This window comes from Azolla caroliniana, unplaced genomic scaffold (assembly GCF_043228905.1).
Source record: "Azolla caroliniana isolate FFs.n. ecotype wild unplaced genomic scaffold, voAzoCaro1.0.p SCAF_1, whole genome shotgun sequence".
NCBI lineage: Eukaryota > Viridiplantae > Streptophyta > Polypodiopsida > Salviniales > Salviniaceae > Azolla > Azolla caroliniana.
Window position 1 is genome coordinate 24,090,308 of NW_028230436.1, and position 21,328 is coordinate 24,111,635.

Consider the following 21,328-nt stretch of genomic DNA (forward strand, 5'->3'; position numbering starts at 1 on the left):
TTCCTATTTACTAAAATAGGAATATACGCCCCTAATGTCCAGCCGAGTCGGTTTACCAACATATTCGACTTTTGGCTTATTCAGCCGATTCGGACCTAGCCGATTAGTCTCCATCTGATCCAGCTCTCGACTTCTTCAGCCAAGCATGCTCGCTCAACACCAATCATCCACACCATATTATAGTCATCGATTGTTAATAGTAACCAACATATATCTATTTTTTGTTATGTTCATACAAATACAAGGGTTTCCTTGAGGAACTAGAATGTTCGTTCCACAAACACCTTCCATCAAATCTTGTTTACCTTCAAACATTATTAAGAGAAATTAGAAATGATTGGTTCCTTTCGTGATGTGTAAAAGAGAAAGAAATTTAGCGACATATATGATACTCTTGTTGCCAATGTTTAATCGACAACAATTGAAGTTAAGAATGAACCATGCCTCTAATATCATAGTCAATGAGAAATTGAATATTGGGAGATCAAGAATAAAATACTAGATGGATCCATTGGTCTAATGCAATAAGATAATTGAGTTGGTCGAAGATAAGAACGTGAAAGTCTACAATGAAGACAACGATGTTCCAATATCTACGATGTCATTGTTGATGAAAGTTTGACTTTGAGGAGATAGGGAACGAGAAGCACAATGTCCCTGTCTCCTCCCAATAGTAAGAATTATGGGAAATAAAACAATTACTCTCTTGAACATGGCGAGACAATATAGAATGAAGGTGACATAATACCCTCCCCACATCTACATTGTCATCGAGGAGTGAGAATAGAGCCAATCGACACAAAATTATAGTGAAACAATATTGGGAGAGGATCATAGAGCGCAAAGACAAAGTTGAAGTCGTACGGCATACTCGAAGCGTCCGAAGCTCGGGTGTGAATGAGTAGTCGAGGGGATTGGGGCAAGATTAACGTGGGGCACAAGAGACAAATTAGAGCAACAGATGAGGAAGCATGCGATGATAGGGATAGGGACAGGGAAAGGGTCGGAACGGATCCAAGGATTAGGATGTGAGGGGTTTTGAGGCGAGAGGTGCGGATGTAGGAAGAAGAATGTGAAGAAGCGGAATTAGAGGGAGGCAGGCCGCCCATCCAGAGATCTCCAGAGATGTCCGGAGACGTCGGGACGGGGATGGGGGGGGTTGCAAACGCACCTTCACTTCATTTTTTCAAATGCCTTGTTAGAGAGGCGTTGACTGTGTCTCTTGAATGAATGGGTCTTTGGAGCTTGACTTGCAAAAGCGCGTTGAAAATTATCTCTATTCAGGAATCAATGACTTCTTTGCCCCCCCCCCCCCCCCCCCCCCCCCCTTCTCTCTCTCTCTCTCTCTCTCTCTCTCTGTGTTTTTCCTTCTTCTTCCTCTTCTTCTTGGTTCCTCCTCTCAGATCCATCTTCTTCTGCATCTTCCGCCATGAGGCCCCCAACCTTTCTTCGGGTCACATAACGTATCTTTGTTCCCAGTTTCAGGTTTGTCCTCTCCTTTCTGATGATTGTTTCATGCTTGATATTATCATCGTCTCCATGATTTCTAAGAAGAGAATATGAAAGGATGAATATGGTTTCTATGAGTTGTAAGAGAGAAAGATAGAGAGATTCGTGCTGCCTGTTTTCCATGAATTGGAAGACATAATAATGGTGGAGATTTAGTGTCTGATTTCCATGAATTTTCATAGATAATGGTGGAGGTTACCTTGATCATATGTCGGATTGCCATGAGTTCTACAGTATAACATTTTGAGTTTAGACTTGATAGTGTCTCATTTCCATGAATGTCAAGAGATCATGATGGAGATTAGAAACCCCTGCCCACCTTTTGGCTTCAATGATTGCTCTGTGTGCCTCATAATCTAAATACTAAGAATAGGCCTTCAGAAAATTGCTATTTTTGCACAGAAGCAGTTGAAGAGAGGATGATGGATGTTTAGAAAGAGACACTAGAATTGTCAGATGCAGAGAAAATGTTTAAGACAGAGTGATGACAATTTTGTTGAATAGTATGAAAGTAAGCCTTCAGAGATGGATGGATTCTATAAATAATAAATACATTAAGGAAGTGTGACCGATTTGTTTGAATTGTATGACAGCAAGCCTGCAGAAAATTGTTTGCTTTCTGTACAAAACAATTTAAGAGGATGCCATGGAGCTTCAGAAAGAATGAGGATTTTGTTTTTAAAAAGCTCAACATTTTCTCCATGCTGTACAAAAGTATTAACAAAATATGATGGATTTTCTTCATTCGAAAGACTTGAGGATTTTTTGATACAAACCTTCAAATTTTATTTAATTCTGCACGGCATTATAAGGGAGTATGCTGGATATTGATAAAACGCCTTCCAAAATGTTTGGATTCTGCACAAAGATGTTAAAAAAAGAATGATGGATTTGTTGAGACAAACATTCAGAACATGTTTGATTATGCATTAAAATATAAGGGAGTATGTTGGAATACAATGCATCTAGAAATGTTTGGATTTTGTACAAAAAATATTTAACAAAGAATGATGGAAATTTTATTAAATTGTATAAAACCACATATTTAAGAAATTGATGGAGTTTAGAGAGTTCGAGAATTTTGCTGATTCAAACCTTCCCAAATTGCGGCCCTGCAAAAAAGAGAGCTTAGAAAGCATAGTTGAGTTTTATTGAACTGATAAAAATGAATCTATAGAGAATTGTTTGCTTGTTTGACATTTTTTATAAGAGCATGATGGAGACTGAGAATAACGGAGAATTTTGTTGAATAGAATACTTCAGAAAGCTCTTGCATTCTGCACAAGAAGTTTTTAGAGAGCATGAAAAATAGATCAAGACTAAGGATTGTGCCAATGCATGACTACAAAAATTGTTCTCTTTCTGTCCAAAAGGATGAAAAGAGGATGATGAGATTTAGGAAAGTCTAATGATTTCATTGATCCATATGAATTCAGAAGTAGTTAGATTCCACAAAAATCTTTAAGAGTGACATAATGGAGATTTAGAGAGGTGGTGAATTTTGCCGAATTTTACGAAAATGAGTCTTCAAAAACTGTTGGATTCTGCACAAAAAGTCTTTAAGAAGCAAAGATGTAGATTTAAGAAAGGAGGATTTTGTCAATTGAAGAAGCTTCTGAACTTTGTAGGAAAGTTAAGAAGATAGTGGTGAAGGTTTTCTTGATTTATATGGAAAAACATGTCTTTCAGGACACGTTTTGGCTTGATATCTAGAAAGGCTGAGGATATTTAAGGTTGGTTTTGCACCTTAGCAAGATACAAACGGACGTTTTTTCTTCATATTGACAGATAGAGGGGCTATCGATCCATTCATATAGTGCTAACAACCTCACGGGAGCTTCTCTATATAGGAGGTGCAGCATCTTGCTGCAACACAGCCATGACCTCCCTGTGTAGCATTTTTGCTGGGAGTGAGCAGCCAATCGACAATTCGAGTGGTGGTGGTCAAAGGTACGATGATCTGTTCACTATTTAGATGAAGTGGGAAAAAAAGTATTGTTGTTGTGTGTGTAGTAACATCAAAATGTTTCCTTTTCATAGAGTTATTAAAATGTTTAGTCGAAAGCAGTGAATGCTAAACCCTAAACCCTAAACCCCATCTTAGTGGAGAGTAAGGTTGTACTTTATGTGATTGTTTCAAAATTGTTTCCCCTATTTAGGCTTAGTTAGTAAAACGAGAGTAAGGTTGTATTTGATGTGATTGTTTCAAAATGTTCAGAAGTTTTCAAACTTGTTTCCCCTAATTTAAAATTGTGGCTCAGTTAGTAAGTTGTCCACAAGGTTATGTATAAAGTACATATAGTGACATTCGAGCTTGGGTGCAAAGGTTAGTAAAAACTTGGCTTACCATCAAGGTACAGCCCTGACACGAAAAATGATGAGTAAAGAGTACACTCACCTTGAGTTGCAAAGCGAACCTCAAAAACAGAGCAACAAGGAAAAAATTAGGCTTCCTCTTAGTGAGAACAGTGTAGAACGTGTTAAAAAGTCATATAACAGATACGGTGAATTTTTGCAATGCCAGGAGGTGATTGGGACTGGGGATGCAATGTGAGGGGTTGTGAGAGTAGCATTTAGTGATTACAGATACAAAACATGTACAAGAAAAACTACATTTTTTATTAGATGGATTCTAAGCATTGGAAATTTACGAGCCTTCTTGATGTCAATCTATCATCAAGAATCTATATTTCAGTGCAGGAGATAAATGTCCAGTATTTCTCCACTAATGGGAACTAAGTGATTTTGTTTTACTATTGAATGACTCATCTTGATTTGTTCTATTTGTTTTCTGGTTAGTGATGATATGAAATGTAGTTATGGATATTCAAGTTATCGTGGAAGGAGGCCCTCTATGGAAGATTTCTATCAGGCAGTATTTGCCAAATCGTGTAACATCACTGTTGGGTTATTTGGCGTTTTCGATGGTATGTGAAGAATATCCTCCCTCATTTGTTCATGTTTATTTATGTGAGAGAATAAAAACAAGCAAAATTATTTGCACACAAAATACCCCTTTTAGTACAAGAATTGTATTCTAAGTGTCTCTTCAGAGATTTCCCACTGGCTCTCCAAGGTGGATTAATATCTGTTCTCAAATCAGCAAGAGAGAAAGTTATAGACATCTATAGCTTTGAATATAATAGAATAGATGTTTTTTTGTCAATGATGAGGCCAGTTTTGACATATGGGACCAAATCAACATATCAACTTGTATGTGACTCCTTTCTAAGAAGTGGGGTTACTACTCTGTAGTAAAAACTCTATACGACAATAATGCACACACATATGTGCTCACCCTTCTTGGTGGAAATTTGAGTACGACACTTACACTACATGCCCATCTAACAAGTCATCGTATTTCTTGCGAATTGCCTTATACACTGAGCATGCGATAAGTAAATGAAGAAATTTCAAAGTAATAAAGTGTTTAGATGGGTATTGGCATCTATAGTCTCCTAATATGATCTTCATTGGCTTTGTGTTCTATTTGAAAGAGTCAAAAGCACTTATTTTCCACGAGCTTCATGACCTGATAGAGGTGTGAAGATCTTGCTAACTGTACAGGATTTATACCATACCCCTGATACTCTTGCTCTCTTGCCTTGATGGCACTAAAAGTTCTAAGGACCCGGAAAAATTAGCATGAGGTTTGGAAAAACAAGGTAAGAGTTAAGGTATTCGAAAGAAAAACTTCTAATGCCCCCCATCCCCCACAACAAAATAAACTTGGTGGTTATATCAGCCGAGATCAGAAGGTTATGCATTCTTAAGTATGTCAAAATGTACGGAAGCATAAAGAGATAGATAGATAACGCTCAGGCAATTGCAGATCAGTAGGTAAAGTTGCCCCAGCAGAGACCAGAACGTCATGCAGAGATTCATGTCTTACATTCCATAATGGCATCTAATAGAGTTGTAGTTATATTGAGATTTGAATCCGGGTGCATGGGTTAATAAAAACATGGGTTACCACTAGGGCACAAGCTTTAGTATGAGATAAAAAGATAGATAAATATTTCAGCGTTTATAAGAGACCAAAATATGATCTATTTTAAGAGGGGAGAGAGGTGGGGGGAAGGGGGAAGGGGGAAGGGGAACGTAGGGTTAAATACATGAACTCGTGTCTACTAAATAGCCTCATCATGCCTACATTTCTGACGATTATCTATTAAACCAGTGGGAATTGTCCATAGATCTATGTTTTAATAAACTAGGATACAAACTCAATACAAATAAAATGCAAGAGAGAGAGAATATATCTCTGCATTTGCTGCAGGTCATGGAGGCCCTCGTGTTGCAGATTTTGTATGTAAAAACCTTTTTAACAATTTGATACAGAATCCTCAGTTCATGACAAATACCAAAAATGCAATTGGTAACATCCTTTGACATTTGTTAGTTGAATCCCAATCACTTTTAGATCATGCTTTCTCTGAAGCATTTATTTTTCTTTTGAATGTCTGTGTGGTATTAGTTGAAGCATTCCAGCAAACAGACTCAGAGTTCTTAGAAACTGAGAGTAATACAGAGCATGAGTATGATGCTGGATCAACTGCCTCAACTGCAGTTCTGGTGGGAGATCGGCTTCTTGTTGCAAATGTAGGGGATTCTAGAGCAGTTGCTTGCAGGGATGGAAAAGGTAATAATGCTGAAGACTAGCTGATGTTATTACATTCAGCAGAAATATTCATGTAAGGCCCTTTGATGCTATTTATTCCACTGAAGCTTGCACGCAAGGCCCTTTGATGATATGTCAGATTCAGCTTAATACAAATATAGGGGATTCTACACAGTTGCTTGTAAAGATGGAAACAATATGCTGAATGCAAATTGGTAGTCAAGTGTTGTCCTTTGAATACATTTATGACTGTATGATGTTATTACATTCACTTGATGCTACTATGTTCAGTTGAAATGCGCATGTATGGCTACGTTTCTTGCCTTTACATTACCCTTGTGTAAATGTGAGATCATTTGCTACAAATGTGTTCATCTAAATACATGTAGTTATTAAGAAAACCAGTAGTTATAATTTCTTAATGGAAATCTGCAGTGTGAAGTCTGTACCATAAAGAAATGTCAAGTGCATTTTGAAGAAGATTCCAAAACATCTCAAAGTAGCAAAAGCAGGGCTTTTTGATGTTTGGGAATAATGAGAAACTTTTTATGCTTGGGGATATTTCTGTTTGCAATAAATTAATTGCAGCTTGATTTTGAAACCTTAGGATTCCACATTGTGCTGTATTGTTGCATCAAATGTCAACATTTGTTTTGTTTCATTTTCATTTGTTTCCATATTAATGGGTGACAGTTGATTTCTGCAGCTGTTGCCTTATCAATTGATCATAAGCCTGACCATGAGGATGAACGTCAGCGTATTGAAGAAGCTGGTGGAGTCGTTACATGGGCAGGTTTTTTTCACTTCTCTTATATAGAACACTTTTAAGTCCAACACGTCGTTATAAAATTTCACAAAATAAAGTCCCCTATACCCATGCGATTTTCTTTATCTCCAGAAAATCCCCCCCTCCCTCCCTCCCTCCCCCCTCGAAAGCAACCTATATCTGCTATTTGAGCAATTATATGGTTAGTAAATTTCATTCCCATTTTCTCAATCATATCTGCCCTTTGAACAATTATGTATGGTCAATTGATCATGTTTTTCGAGGGTTGATCAGGTACATTTGGAAAATAAGAAAATTCCAGGGGCGTTTTGGATTTTTTTCTCAAAAAGTATTCTTCACTTCTTGTTTTGCGAATGTGGGCAATAACAGGAACTTGGAGAGTAGATGGAATCCTAGCTGTATCCAGAGCTTTTGGTGACAAGAATTTGAAACAATATGTTGTTGCAGATCCTGATATTAAAGTAGGTTCTCCATTTCCCAATCAAAACAGTTTAGATTCAAGAAGATCTCATAATCTCATTGGATTCTTCATAGCATTTCTTTTACATTTTCAGGAAGAGATGGTAACAAATGGGGTAGATTTTATAATTGTTGCTAGTGATGGTCTTTGGGATGTTGTTTCAAATGAGGTACATACTTGATAGGAAAAACTCTGAAATACCCCCGTGTTTTTCATTATTTCCTCAAATGGCTCTGAGTTTTAGTTATATCCCTAAACTCACTTGTTAAACCCCGGAGTGAGGGGAAGAGAGAGGACTCAGCCATATAACTTGATTGTAGGCGTGTTTGGGGAATTAATGGAAACTTCAGGCATTTGGGGAAATACATAAAAACTTTGGGGCATCTTGTAAAACTGATTTCAAAAGTTTGCCCCAAAAGCACGACTTTTCATGTCTCATTTCTATATAGGAAGCAATCTCGATGGTTCAATCCATCTCGGACGCAGAAGAGGCTGCCAAGAAGCTTACAGAAGAGGCTTTCTATAGAGGGAGCAATGATAATATCACATGTATTGTTGTTCACTTCCATAACAGAGGATAGTGGAACTTGATGTAAGACAAATATGTTGTACAAGTTGTTTGTTGTTTGCGAGACACATACAAATTACCATCAAGTCTTGATCATGTGAATATTCGGCTTGTGTATTTGAAATGATGTAGTACTCTATTTATTTATTTTTTGTTTATGTTTGGTGTATCATGAGTTTTTGATTGATTCAAGTCTCTAATCTTTATACGCCAATTAATATGATCAATTGTTTGATACAAAAAAATAGGCCAAGCCAAGCGCTTTTCCAAGAAGCAAATATGATTGCACACGCTCACACACTTACGTGTGTATATATACCCATACCCACTTTGTGTTTGTGTTGTGTATGCTTAATAAATAAAGCGGAAATATCGAAAATACCCTTCAAATATTAGGATATTATCAATATTTCGTCTTGTCTTTCATAATATGTATATACTTGTGGAGATGAAACAATATTATATACTTTTTATTAATACCAATGGAGCATATGTTTTATGTATAAAAAAAAGTCAAAATATACCACTTGTCTAAAGTATCATATAACGTTAAGTTTCTTGTAAAATTCAACACTTAACAAGGTTATCTTTTTCCTTAAATTCAATGCTTAATTACCATCCTCGATCAAAACACTAAGCATGCTATCCATGACTATTAATAAGCATCCTCATCCTAGGAATTTTAGTGTTATAGCTATTAGGAAAACTATTTTGATTATGCACTCAATGTAGGGAGAAACTAAGTGTATGGGCTTTTTTTTAACCAAAGGAATATGCTTTAACTAAAATTGAAAAAATGAGGGTTTAATCCCATGCAATATTTTAATGAATTATTCAATATTTTCTCATACATAATCAGAAGCCCTATATGTTCATCATTAAGAAGTGGCTAAATGACTCATTATTTGTAGCTAATTATTATAGAAACATTTATATGCATTGATGTAAATACACCAACATACCATGTTGTGTTTGAGTGCCTTTAGCACATATGCTTTCAAGGATTTGCATAACATGATACACACAAACGTTCATTACATGCAAATCTTACAAGAAGTGGAATTGCTTCAAATAAATGTAGAAAGAATATTACAACGTTAAAAATCGTGGAAATAAAATTGCCTTCAATATAATGAGATGCATAACACTTATAAAGGATCTTTCGAGGGAAAACCTAAATTGCCCGTGTGGAGCAAAAGCTAAAATGCCCAAATTGTGTTTATTGTGGATGGTAATATATTGTCTAGGAAACCCTATATTAGACACACAAAAAGTGCAAAGGACTCCAAATCTTGTGCTAAAAATTTAGAGAGCTAGTAGGAAGTTTTTGAACTAATGCACAAAGAGGCACACGAGCACCACTACGTTGATGTGATGTAGACAAACACAAGTTTTTGTATGCAAATTTTATTGGGACGGTATGAAGGATGGGCATGTCTTTTAATTGAACGTGCAAGCACAAATAAAGAGAAGGGAATGAATAACTAGTCCTTAAAAACACATTATATATGTCGTGCATATACAAAACAAATATATCCCAATAATGGCTCAGAAATTAGGTCATTATTAAATGTCCAGGCCATAGTGACACATAAGGTATGGAAAACATTCTCTACATTTTCTTACAAAACCAACACATTAGGAAGAGAGCGAAGTCTTCAACCTTTCTACAATATGACAATATGTATGGTTTATATGGTGATGAATTGGAGCAAATGGTCCACTTTAACCAAAGTGTTGAGATGGTATTTCAAGAGAATTCTTCAACATTTAATTTCTCTTCCATTGTATGTGCCATTAATGTCATAGCGAGCTCTTTTCTGACTTCTCTATGATTGGAGGGAACATTAAGGCTTAAGGTATTTTAAGCTTTCTTGGGTTTCAAGTGGCTACATGAATTGTTCTTATTTCGAGACTTCACAAGCCATAACCTTCTTTTTAAACTAATTTAGGCTCAACTTTGAGTGTGTGGAACTTTTTGCCACACACATTGACTTTTGGAACATGTGTGACTTCCTAGAGCACATTGAACTCCCCTCCCCTCCATCTAATTTCAGTTCTCGCTTTCAACACCAAACAGAGAAGAGTTGTAATACAATTACAAGGAATTAATTGGTGGTTTTTGCTACAATGCAGAATTTGGTTGAGGAGCAAGATGAGAGATCACCAAAAAGAGAACGAGAGAGACATTGCAATGAGATTATGTTCTTTGCGAGAACCACTTGGAGGGAGGTCATTATGCGGGAATACATCACTGTCTACTCGTGCACACACACACACACTCTCTCTCTCTCTCTCACTCACATGACCAATGTAATAGCATGCATGTACTCATTGTCGATGTAGAAGGACTCATTGTTTCATCATCAATGCAACGAAAACACAACACACACACACACACACACACACACACAACCAACGCAACAACAAACAAACACAGTAGACACACAAACTCACTTCAGATGCAAGTTAACACACGAACATATGATGCCCAGAGGAGCCGACTCATACAAAGTGGTGGTCCGAATCCACACTCAACTCATGCACACAAGGCTCGAGTCAGACTCATTGACTCTTGATTCTCTCTCCACTCTTGACCCTTGAGTCTCGACTCTCGACTCTTCTCTCTCTCTGCAGTGGTATGTACATTGTACGCACCATGGGAGAAATGGCAATGCCAATATGTATATGTATGTACATAGATATATGATATATGTATGTATGTCCATTTATTTGACTCTACTCTTAGTTAGAGTCTACACTTACTCCTCTCTCTCTCTCTCTCTCTCTCTCTGTCTCTCTCTCACACACACACACAGATTCACAAACCCTAAAAATTTCATCTCTTCCCTGCCCGCTGTTCCACTTTCTCCTGCTACGCAAAGAAACAGCGCGGGAGGAAAGCAGACACACAGGTAGGCAGGCAGGCAGCTATGGCGAACGAGAGCTACGGCGGCGGAGGATACGACGATTCCTACGACGAGAGACCAGAGTTCCAGAATGCCCGCGATCTGCAGCAGCAAGAACCTGACTACGACACTTCCTTCGTCCCCGACGTTGTCAAGAGCTTTGTGGTCTATCTCTATCGCTATATCAGAGAGAAGAACGTCTACGAAATCCTTCAGATGTATGAAGGAAGCTTCCAAAAGCTCAGCGACCGGATGTTCAAGAACTCGCCTTGGCCCGTTGTGGAAGCCATCGCTCCCTATGTTGATAATGACCACGTTTTCTGTCTTCTCTACAGAGAGCTGTGGTTTCGCCATGTCTATGCTCGTCTTACTCCCACTCTCGCTCAACGTATGGATTCATGGGATAACTATTGTAGCCTTTTCCAGATTATTCTTCATGGGAACGTCAATATGCAACTTCCAAACCCTTGGCTATGGGACATGATCGATGAATTCATATATCAGTTTCAGTCTTTCTGTCAATATCGAGCTAAGCTCAAGACCAAATCTGATCAGGAGCTTGAGCTCCTTCGAGGATATGCTGAAGTGAGTTATTGTCTTTCAAAATGTTCATTTTAAAAAAATTTCCATACATATTATGTCCATTTCCTAGTAGAAAGATGTAAATGCGAATAGAAATAAATGCGTGAATACTATGTGGAGATGTATATAAGGATGGATGGATGCACGTTTTTATATGCTTCATCAGAAACCCCATTCTCACTGTGGATACACTGGGGTCAGTGGATTATTATGCAAATGTTTTTTTCATGTGCATAATTGATGTCTGCTTCTCTCTTTTGGCGCACATAGTCATATATATTTGTATTTGTACGTGTGTATGGGTATGGTCTATGTAAACGGGCTTGCATTATAAGGATCTCCAGCTCTTTGGCACTATGATGATCTGAGGACTCATCCGAAGTCTTTTTTGTGCTCAGTTGGTTCTGTTGCTTTTTTTCTGCATAAATACATAGAGTTTTATGCAGGAATGTTGCAGAAACAAGTTATGGCTATAAGAAAACACAAATATACGTGTATGTGTATTTGCGTATGTATGTATGTATGTATGTATGTATGTATGTATGTATATTATGGTGTTACCTGGTAGGGAAAGTTCAGATTTTTTTCCTGTGTTATTTCCAGAACGTTTCAAATAATGTTTTGAAAAAATGAGAAATGATTTGTACATTGCTTGTGCACTATCGGAGGATAATGCAATGTGTTGTATATCACACACATAAATACATTGTCGAGAAGCACATATATATCGCAATGTATTACTGGTAGAGAAAGGTAGAATTATTTTTTGGCTTAATTTCCGAAAACATTATCACCAATATTTTGGAAAACCAATTCATGATTGCCACATTGCTGGTGCAGTTCCAGCTGTTAATGTGATGTGTTGTGTATTTACTAATTAATATTTGGTAGAGAAACATGTACATAAAGTTTTAAAACTTTTTTGGGGTTTTAATCTCAGAAAACATATCCAATAATGTTTTTGGGAAAACAAGTCATGATTGTGCACATTGCTGGTGCACTCCCAGAGGGGAATCTGATGTGTTGTGTATTACACGGCAATACCTAGCACAGAAAGTTTGTAGTTGTTTTCTACTTCCTTGGAAAAAACAATCCAATAACATTTTGGGAAAAAGAGACAATTGGGCACATCGCAAGTGTGACCCAAGGTTTTGAGGGGAATGTGAGTAGAGAAACTTTGTAATCGTTTCTCGAGTTCATTATGAAAGACAATTCCAATGATGAATTTGGAAAAATAAGAGATGGTTTTGCACATTGTAGATTCATTCCCAAGGTTTCAGAGGGAATGCAACATGTTTGTATAACTCTCTATTTTAAGGCGTTTTTGTTTGTTTAGCATTTGTAGTTTGGTGAATTAGTTGTGAGATCCACATCATGACCTCTGTGCAAACCTTTGTGCTCATTAGGTGTCAATTTCATTCTGCAATGATATGTAATGTTTGATTCAGTATTTAACTGGGTTGAATAAACTTGAACAACCAAATGGTTTTTTTCTGAGATTTGAGAATGAATTATTTGTGCTGTCAGAGACCTTTCTAGTGATTGGGAAGCCTTTCTGGCTGGGTCTTCAGCCCTATTTTGTATTATGACTAAAATGAATTAGAAGAGCTAGCATGCAGAAACTTGGAACAATTATGCATAGTCATACTTGACACTGTTCTTGCAATATTGAATTCAAATGCAAGGCATTAAAACAATCTTCTACCCTAATCCTCATGACTAAATACAAATTTATTACTGTGTCTCTGGAGGATCAAAGATCTTAATCCTCATGGTATCCTTTTCAGTTTCTTGCCTTATACAACTGTGTTGATGGGAATTTAAAAACTCTGTACCTTATACTGCAGGTTTGGAATGTCTATGGAGTGCTTAACTACTTGCAAGCTCTCATTGAGAAATCAGATATTGGTCAGATTTTAATGGACGAGGAGAGTAATGCATCATTCACAAACACTGATGGTTATGATTACCAAGGAGGGAGTAATGTTCTCAAAGTGCTTGGTTATTTCAGCATTGTTGGGCTTTTACGTGTTCATTGCCTGTTGGGTGACTATAACAGTGGCCTAAAGTGCTTACTTCCAATTGACATCAATCAACAAGGTGTTTTTAGCACTGTTGTAGGTTGTCACATCACAACCATATATTATTATGTATTTGCCAATTTAATGATGCGGAGGTAAGGTCTCTTTCAACATCCACTTGATATTGGAAATGTAGGCAAAAATAAGTTATTATCTCTTATTCTTGTTCAGATATATCGAGGCAATAAAAGCATGTAATCAAATTCTATTGTATATACACAAAACAAAGCAATATCATCAAGCATCATCACAATTTCAACAGATTCTGAAGAAGAATGAGCAGCTTTATGCATTGCTGGCTATATGCCTCTCTCTGTGTCCACAAGGAAAGCTTGTGGATGAAAATGTCAATAATCAACTCAGAGAGAAGCAAGGAGAAAAGATGCTGAGAATGCAAAGGAATGATGAAGCTGTCTATGATGAATTATTTTCCTTTGCCTGTCCAAAGTTCATAACCCCATCTCCACCTAACTATGACGAGCCACTTGTGAATTATAATCAGGTCTAGACTAACAAGACTTTTCTCTGTGAATTCGTTTATGTTGTTTTCAGGGGAAAACAAACTCCCTAAGGTTTTCTGTTATTTTCCCCCAAAACAACAGAAAAACCCAGGCGCATTGGGGAAATAAAGAACTCGTTTGTATTTTGGAGTTTCTCTCTTGATTTCATCAATATGATGATTATTTACAGTTTTTCATGCGCAATGAACAGGATGCCTATAGGTTGCAGCTGAAGCTTTTTCTGTCTGAAGTGCGACAACAACAACTGCTATCTAGTGTCCGTAGTTTTTTGAAACTGTACAGTGCAATTCCCATTGCAAAATTGGCAGCATTTATGGAGATTGATGAACCAACTCTCAGGTATCTCTACACTACAATTGCTATGAATCACATTTGTTTTTGAGATTATGACCATGATCTTTACTCTTTGTTTACAGAATGGCTCTTCTAACTTACAAGCATAAGACCCATGTCCTTAACAATGACAGAAGAATTGTGTCAAATGCTGATGTTGACTTCTATGTGGATAATGTAATATTTTCATTGCAGTTAGCTTGCACTTGTTATTTTATTATGTGGATAGTGTTATAATTTAGATTTTTGCAGGATGTTGTTCAAATTGTTGACAGCAAGGTTAGCAAGAGGTTTGGTGATTACTTTATTCGCCATATACTAAAGGTAATACCTACTGTACCATCCTAACGAGTATACATCATATGGCTGGTTAATTTACTTAAAAAAAGTCGATTACTATCTGCAGTTTGAAGAGCTTATTGCTGAGTTGGAGTCTGTGCAGCTCTGACGGAAGAGGTTTGTATTATCATTCAACGAAGAAGTTTTGTAGGTCAGAATCCTGAAGAGTAGCAAAACCATCACCTGTGAGCCTGGATTTTTTAGCAAGAAAACATCCTTTCTTTGTCACCAACTTTATAATTTGTATTGTTTTTGTGGGTGGAAAGTGGTTTTGACTTCCCCTGTAAACATCAAACAAAGCTATTTATGGAAATTGCAATGAAATTGTGTTTTTTATCAATATGATTATTATTGACAGGAGATTAAAATCATTGTGTTTTTATCAATATCATTGTGATTGCTAGCCAATTAATTAGTAAGTATTATTATGGAGACCATGTAAATGTATGCCTCTTCTACACTAAAGCATTAGTATTCTGTTCATTATGGATCCTATCTAAATATATGGTTAATAACACATCAATTAGTATGGGTCATTATGGAAACCATGTAATTGTATGCCTCTTTTACATTGGCATATTAGTATTCTGTTCATTGTGGACACAGCATTAGTAATCATTAATTTGTATGGTTCAATATGGAAACCATGTAAATGTACGCCTCTTTTACATTAGCATTAGTATTCTGTTCATTATGGAGCCTATCTAAATATGCAGTATCGTGTTCTTAACAAAAGCAAGGCTTCATTGGCGTTAGCAATAGAACGTGTACATCAGTAATATTATATTTTAATCTATTTTGGTGTATATGTTCTCTATTTTCAGTTGTATGATCAGTTTTTAAATTGTTTGATCATTTGATTGTTAAGCATTAACTTTTACATAATTCATTTATGGTTTTCCACCTGATCTGAATAGTTGCATCTCCCGTCCAATATCCCCATATTCAGAAAGCATAAATTTAATGCATGCAAAAAGCTTATTGTTGGAAAAAGCAAAAAGCAAACTCGATGAGGGAAATCATCATAAAAAGCTTTTCCCTGGTCACGTCAATATGTTCTCCAAAACTACGAGGGTCAAAAAACGAATTGTCCATATTTAGAAAGGCTTAACTAAATATGTGCAAATGTGCAAGGACACTATCACAGGTTTTTCATACATCACTCGCTTGCTGCAGCACATATCCTTTTTGGAGAACAGCATACAGAAACAATACACTCTCATGTTAACAATAATTCAGATACTCTCATGTTAACCATTGTTTGCACTCGCAGAGAGTTAATACCAGTCCAAACCAAGGTCAACTAACACTTTACCGATTAAAAGTGCATTGCAATTAAACGCAAGGCCAAACTAGAATATATTAAGATATATTACATTATATATTTTTGCAAAAGTTTAAACCAAGGTCAAAATACAATATAAATAAGATATTGATATATAAAATCAACGTGAAACTAGAATACATTTAAGATATTATATATAGAAATATATTTCTGCAAAATATGTTACCAATAAAGATAGGGTCAAAATAGAATATAAATAAGATATTGATATATATTTTTGCTGATAAATACCATTTAAACAGAAAATTACAAAAATGATTGAATGACAAACCATTCAAATTCCTCCAATGAAAGATCTGACTATATGTTATTTTTTCACAAGCTACAATGATATGGGAAGATTAGGCAGCTAAGCTACATACACATATTAGCTTAGCTCACTATCTCAATCCCCTGCCACTCAGAGATTTACTACCTAAAATCACACTCAAATTACATTTTAAAAAAAGGATAAGAAAGAGCCTAAACTAAAACCTAAACCTCCTATCTAACTACAACAAAACAACAATGAATGGTTAGCTATAATATTATGCTACTCAGTTTCATGCTGCACCTTGAAAAACTTGGCCTCTCCCACCACGGCCCCTTCCCCTTCCCCTTCCTCGTCCACGCCCACGGCCTGCCAGATAACATACAGGTTTCAGAAATGAAAAATAAAAATGTGTGACCAACATAAAACGTAGATCCAAATGTATTAGTCACTATATTTTACTAACCTTTAGGTAAAATTTTGAACCTAGAACATCATGTTTGTACTGAACTAAACTTTCTATGTTATTAGCATCAATCAATATACCTCGGCCTCGGAAAAACCCATCAGGAGGGGCAGAATTGGTGTCTTCATATCCACCGATGTCATCTTGAGTTACATCTATCTCCACTACACCATATCCTCTACCACGACCTCTCTGCCCATATCCTCGACCTCGGCCTCTCCCACGGCCTTGTCCACGGCCTCGCCCACGGCTGTAGCCTCCATCAAAACTATTATGCTCTCCACTTGCAACATAGCCACCTAAATTTTTTAACATGCCTAAAAGTTATGTATATTCATTTGCTCCTTAAAAAGTTTTTCTAGAGTTGCACATTTGTACCTCCTCGTTCACTTGCCTCATAGCCAACACCAGCATTATTACCTCTTCCACTTGCCTCATAGCCACCTGCGGCATTATTACCTCTTCCACTTGCCTCATAGCCACCACTGGCATTGTTACCTCTTCCACTTGCCTCATAGCCACCACTAGCATTGTTACCTCTTCCATCATAGCCACCACTAGCATTGTTACCTTTTCCATCATAGCCACCTGAATGTGTAACATTATGTCAAAGAAATATATATGGATATTTTTCCACAGGCACCTTTGATTTTTCAGAGATAGTTTCACCTCTTCCTCTTCCACGCCCTCTTCCTCGCCCTCGTCCTCGTCCACGGCTACCCTGAGGCAAACCTTCTGTAACCCACATATCATGATTCTTGAATTAAAATCAGCAGGAAACAATGTTCAATTGTAAATACATGAAGGGCACCCAAATACTCATTGATTCCCAAAACATAGAATACTAACTACAGGGTTTTAAACTTTTCACTGTAAAACACACCTTAATATTAAAAAATTACTAATATGTCCCTCAGTTTCCAAAAATTGACTTCTACTCAGGTTCAGGTATTCCGGTAGATATCCAGAAGGTTACAGGTATTCAGCTTTTCATTCCCATGTATAAATAATATAGGCAAGAACATTACCACCAGCTTCCTCTTCAAAATCGGCTAAAGGCTTCACAAGATCCAAGGGAAGTGGTGGTTGGTAGCTGCAAAAACAAATAAATTAATATGAAACTTGAGCTTACTAAAAATAGAAAAGCAAAGAGAAAACTCTGAGCAATTAAGTACCCCGAAACTGTGGTGTCTAGCTCTTTGACAGAAAGAACAATGGAGATCATAGATACATGACGGGTTTGCTCTAGTCTGTATTCAAAGAATTCGAGATAGAAACTCAAAATAAGCAGAAATTTGAATAAGGTACAGATAATATTTTGCAATAATTTCAGTTCATCCATTTTTCTACTCACGGAAGAAGCCCTTCCTCTAGAGGCTCCCATATATCAGTGATGTCTGTAGAATCAATGGCTGTGATTTGATGTAGACCAGCAACCCTTCTCTGTAGATATATTACACAATCATTACAGGGATTGCAAACAGATTCAGCATATTTTTCATTAAAAAAATAATGAGAATAAAAACCTTATACCTTAATAATCTCGGCAATGTTCACTGTCTTGTTAATAGCACGACCCATAGCTTTCAAAACAATGTCTGATGTTCCCTTGTCCTGCAAGAAGCATAGATAACAAACAATGTATTCTCAGTTTCAAGCAACAAACGTAAATCCTCTACATTTCCACATACTATGTGAAAAAATATCCTTTATGGCAGAGGGACAAATGGAGAAACATAAGAAACCCTCACTTAAAATCATTAAAATGTCCACACAGTAAACACCAGAGAATTTACTTCTTCAGATCCTATACTTAGATTACTACCAGCCTCGGTTGAGAACTGAAACTCCATATCCTCTTTCAAGAGCATGTACCCATGTGGGAGCATTACAGTAGTTAAAACAAGCTGGTCCAAGCTACCGTTGAATTTTCCATTGATTGATGCCACAAAACAGGTTAATTGAAAAAGAAAAGAAAATATGATGGAAATCAAAATATAATTCACAAAGGTCAAAACAGCTCAAAAGAAAATAGCGATCTAAATAAAGATCACAGTTGTGTTTCCCATTCATTCTCACCAGTGGACAGGACAGATGTAATCAAAACAAGTTCGTCACTGAATTTGCCACTCATGATTAAAATGTACAAACTACAAATACCCGAAGTTCACCATTTATTAAATAGATTATGCAAGAGAACCAAGAACCAAATATCCCCATTAACCAGCATAAAATGCCAAATATTGTTAGCTATAAGACTTTTGAAACAGGATAAAACCCGTTTAACAAAGAATAACCCAATTTATATAAGATTAAATGCCCTTTCTCAAAACACAACAGACCCTATCAACTCAAATTGCATACTTTCTACACAGATTATACCCCCAAATGCACAGATAAATCCCTTTCAACACATCTACAACCCTTTTAACAAAGAGCAAAACCGAGAAAATCTTTTCCAATTCACGTCTAAAACCCTATCAGCCCCCTTACAATAGAGATAGTGAACCTAAAATCCCCTGAAGCGGCAAGGAATCACTTTTCAACGTGAAATAAAACCCTTTAGAACGTAGAAATGCCCTTTTCAGCACATAAAACTCATTACAGCCCCTTTCAGAAAGGAGAGAAAACTACATTTCCAAGATGAAAAAACTATGTCTGCGCAGACAGAACCTCAAAACTCATACAGACGAAAATTATATCTCTAGACAATATAAACAAAAAAAAAACACCTTCAACCCAAAGATACACACAGAAGCCGCATATCTAAACCCTGAAATACATTGATAGCCAGAGAAAACAAGCCATTTTCACAAAGAAAGAAAGTAAAGAAGGGTAGAGATGAAATACCTGAAAGAGAGAGATGGAGTAGGTGATGTAATTCCTCATCTTTCCCTGAGTGGTAATACGAATCTCATTCTCGCTGATAGGGGTCTCTGGGCGAGGTCTCTCTACACGCTGATAGCGATCCATAATAGCTATATATCAGTAACTACGTATTTATCTGTCTGACTCTCTCTTTATATAGGCATATGTGTGGTCTTCACAGCAGAGATTTTCTTCTTCGTCGTTGTCGTCTCTGAGATTGATGGGGAAGAAGAAGACTTTATTAGAGTGAGACAGACAGACAGACAGACAGACAGAAGAGAGAATGGTGGCTAGACACCCTCCTCTGCCCCCCCCCCCCCCCTCTTCCTTAGGGTTTTCTATGAGAGAGAGAGAGTGTGTGTGTGTGTTTGTGTGTAGATTGTGTAGAGAGAGAGAGAGAGAGAGAGAGAGAGTGAGCATGTAATGGAATGTAAGCAAAGAAGAAGAATTATGTATGTATGTATGTATGTATGTATGTATGTAGATTGTGTAGAGAGAGAGAGAGAGAGAGGATGTATGGAATGTAAGCAAAGAAGAAGAATTATGTATGTGTTGTTATCATGCTCATGAGTCATTCACCAACATTTCCATTCCTCCATTTCTGTCCATCATCATCAACTCCTAGTGCATCGAAAAGAATGCATTGGATGCATGCCTTTGCATTGCTTTCAGAGGGAAGGATGCTTCCAAAGGCGAAAGGCCATGGGGGAGATATTATCTCTGATCCATGGGTTTCCAATCGGCAAATTGTATCCAAGCTTGTTTGGCATGTTGTGTGCCGCAGCTTTGCCTCAGACTGGAGAAACTTAGCGAACTGAAACATCAATGTAGCTAAAGGAAAGGAAATCAACTGAGACTTTGTTAGTAGCGGCGAGCGAAAGAGGATTAGGCAAAGAAAAGGGAAACACCCTAGAAGGATTGAAAGAGAGAGGGAGTAAGCTCAATTGGTAAGCTTGTCCAATGGAGACCAAAATGTCGAGTGTTCAACCCCTACATTTCACAGTGGCATCATTTTCAACTCGGATAACATGCAATAGATGTGGACAATGGTGTGTGTCCCTAGCTTAGGGAGGTGATATACATGTCATTCGGACGACTGTGTACATCCACAATTGGATTTCTGCACATAGAGGAAAGGTGTTAGCACTATTAGGGCTTGATCGTAAGTCTATGAGAAAGATAGAATACACAGTACACAGTATTTACGTGGAAACCCTAAAACGGGAAAAACCACGGGGGCAACAAATCTTCACTATGAACAGGAAGGAAGAACATATTACAAGTCTCTGCAAATCAGAGAATACAACCCTTAGGGTTTTGGCGGCAAGTTCTTTTAATTATGCCTCTCTCTCTCTCTCATGCACTCTCGCGTCTCTTCCTACACTCACTTCTGCCCACCACTACAAAAGCTCTATACGCCTTTTTCCACACACTCATCATCATGGTTGCCCTAGGTGTATTTATACTCATACACAGTATGGGCTATTTACAAATGTAGTCATTATTATTATATATAATGTATATAATAATTAATCAACCCGACTTGTCGACTTTGCCTTCGTCTTGAAGCATCCATCCAATGGAGTCGACTCTCTATCTCCTTCAAAAAACCAGTTGACGACCCCGTCGACTCAGTAGTCGATCCGACCAACCATCATGTATTCGGCTTGTCAATTCGACTGCTGATTT

General features: G+C 37.2%; 3 protein-coding genes across 5 annotated transcripts; 2 read left to right on the top strand and 1 right to left on the bottom strand.

Moving 5' to 3' along the window:
- The first annotated feature begins 1,344 nt into the window (after nt 1-1,344).
- LOC147869217 (putative protein phosphatase 2C 10) lies at nt 1,345-8,097 on the top strand. Of its 2 annotated transcripts, none has more exons than XR_015530498.1 (9): nt 1,345-1,485; nt 3,298-3,459; nt 4,309-4,436; nt 5,789-5,887; nt 5,987-6,151; nt 6,837-6,923; nt 7,287-7,378; nt 7,452-7,546; nt 7,827-8,011. XR_015530498.1 is itself a non-coding variant. In XM_087327491.1 (9 exons), the coding sequence occupies exons 2-9, from the start codon at nt 3,389-3,391 to the stop codon at nt 7,956-7,958; spliced, it is 849 nt and encodes a 282-aa protein (XP_087183617.1). In that variant the 5' UTR covers nt 1,345-1,485; nt 3,298-3,388; the 3' UTR covers nt 7,959-8,097. The 2 variants fall into 2 exon arrangements, 1 of the variants encoding a protein (XP_087183617.1); XM_087327491.1 differs by having other exon boundaries at nt 7,472-7,546; nt 7,827-8,097.
- A 2,751-nt stretch (nt 8,098-10,848) lies between these two features.
- On the top strand, nt 10,849-15,050 carry LOC147869218 (uncharacterized). The gene is made up of 7 exons (XM_087327481.1): nt 10,849-11,439; nt 13,284-13,612; nt 13,689-14,019; nt 14,229-14,377; nt 14,455-14,548; nt 14,624-14,695; nt 14,778-15,050. Exons 1-7 carry the CDS (start codon nt 10,879-10,881, stop codon nt 14,817-14,819), a joined length of 1,578 nt encoding a protein of 525 aa, XP_087183607.1. The 5' UTR covers nt 10,849-10,878; the 3' UTR covers nt 14,820-15,050.
- Nucleotides 15,051-16,243: 1,193 nt separating this feature from the next.
- LOC147869219 (uncharacterized) lies at nt 16,244-19,925 on the bottom strand. Of its 2 annotated transcripts, none has more exons than XM_087327512.1 (10): nt 19,622-19,925; nt 18,305-18,385; nt 18,126-18,214; nt 17,947-18,021; nt 17,800-17,864; nt 17,441-17,506; nt 17,342-17,359; nt 17,150-17,269; nt 16,852-17,070; nt 16,244-16,674 (listed from the first exon to the last, which is right to left on the bottom strand). In XM_087327512.1, the coding sequence occupies exons 1-10, from the start codon at nt 19,742-19,744 to the stop codon at nt 16,598-16,600; spliced, it is 933 nt and encodes a 310-aa protein (XP_087183638.1). In that variant the 5' UTR covers nt 19,745-19,925; the 3' UTR covers nt 16,244-16,597. The 2 variants fall into 2 exon arrangements, with proteins under 2 accessions (XP_087183638.1, XP_087183631.1); XM_087327505.1 differs by having other exon boundaries at nt 17,150-17,308.
- Between the last annotated feature and the right edge of the window lie 1,403 nt (nt 19,926-21,328).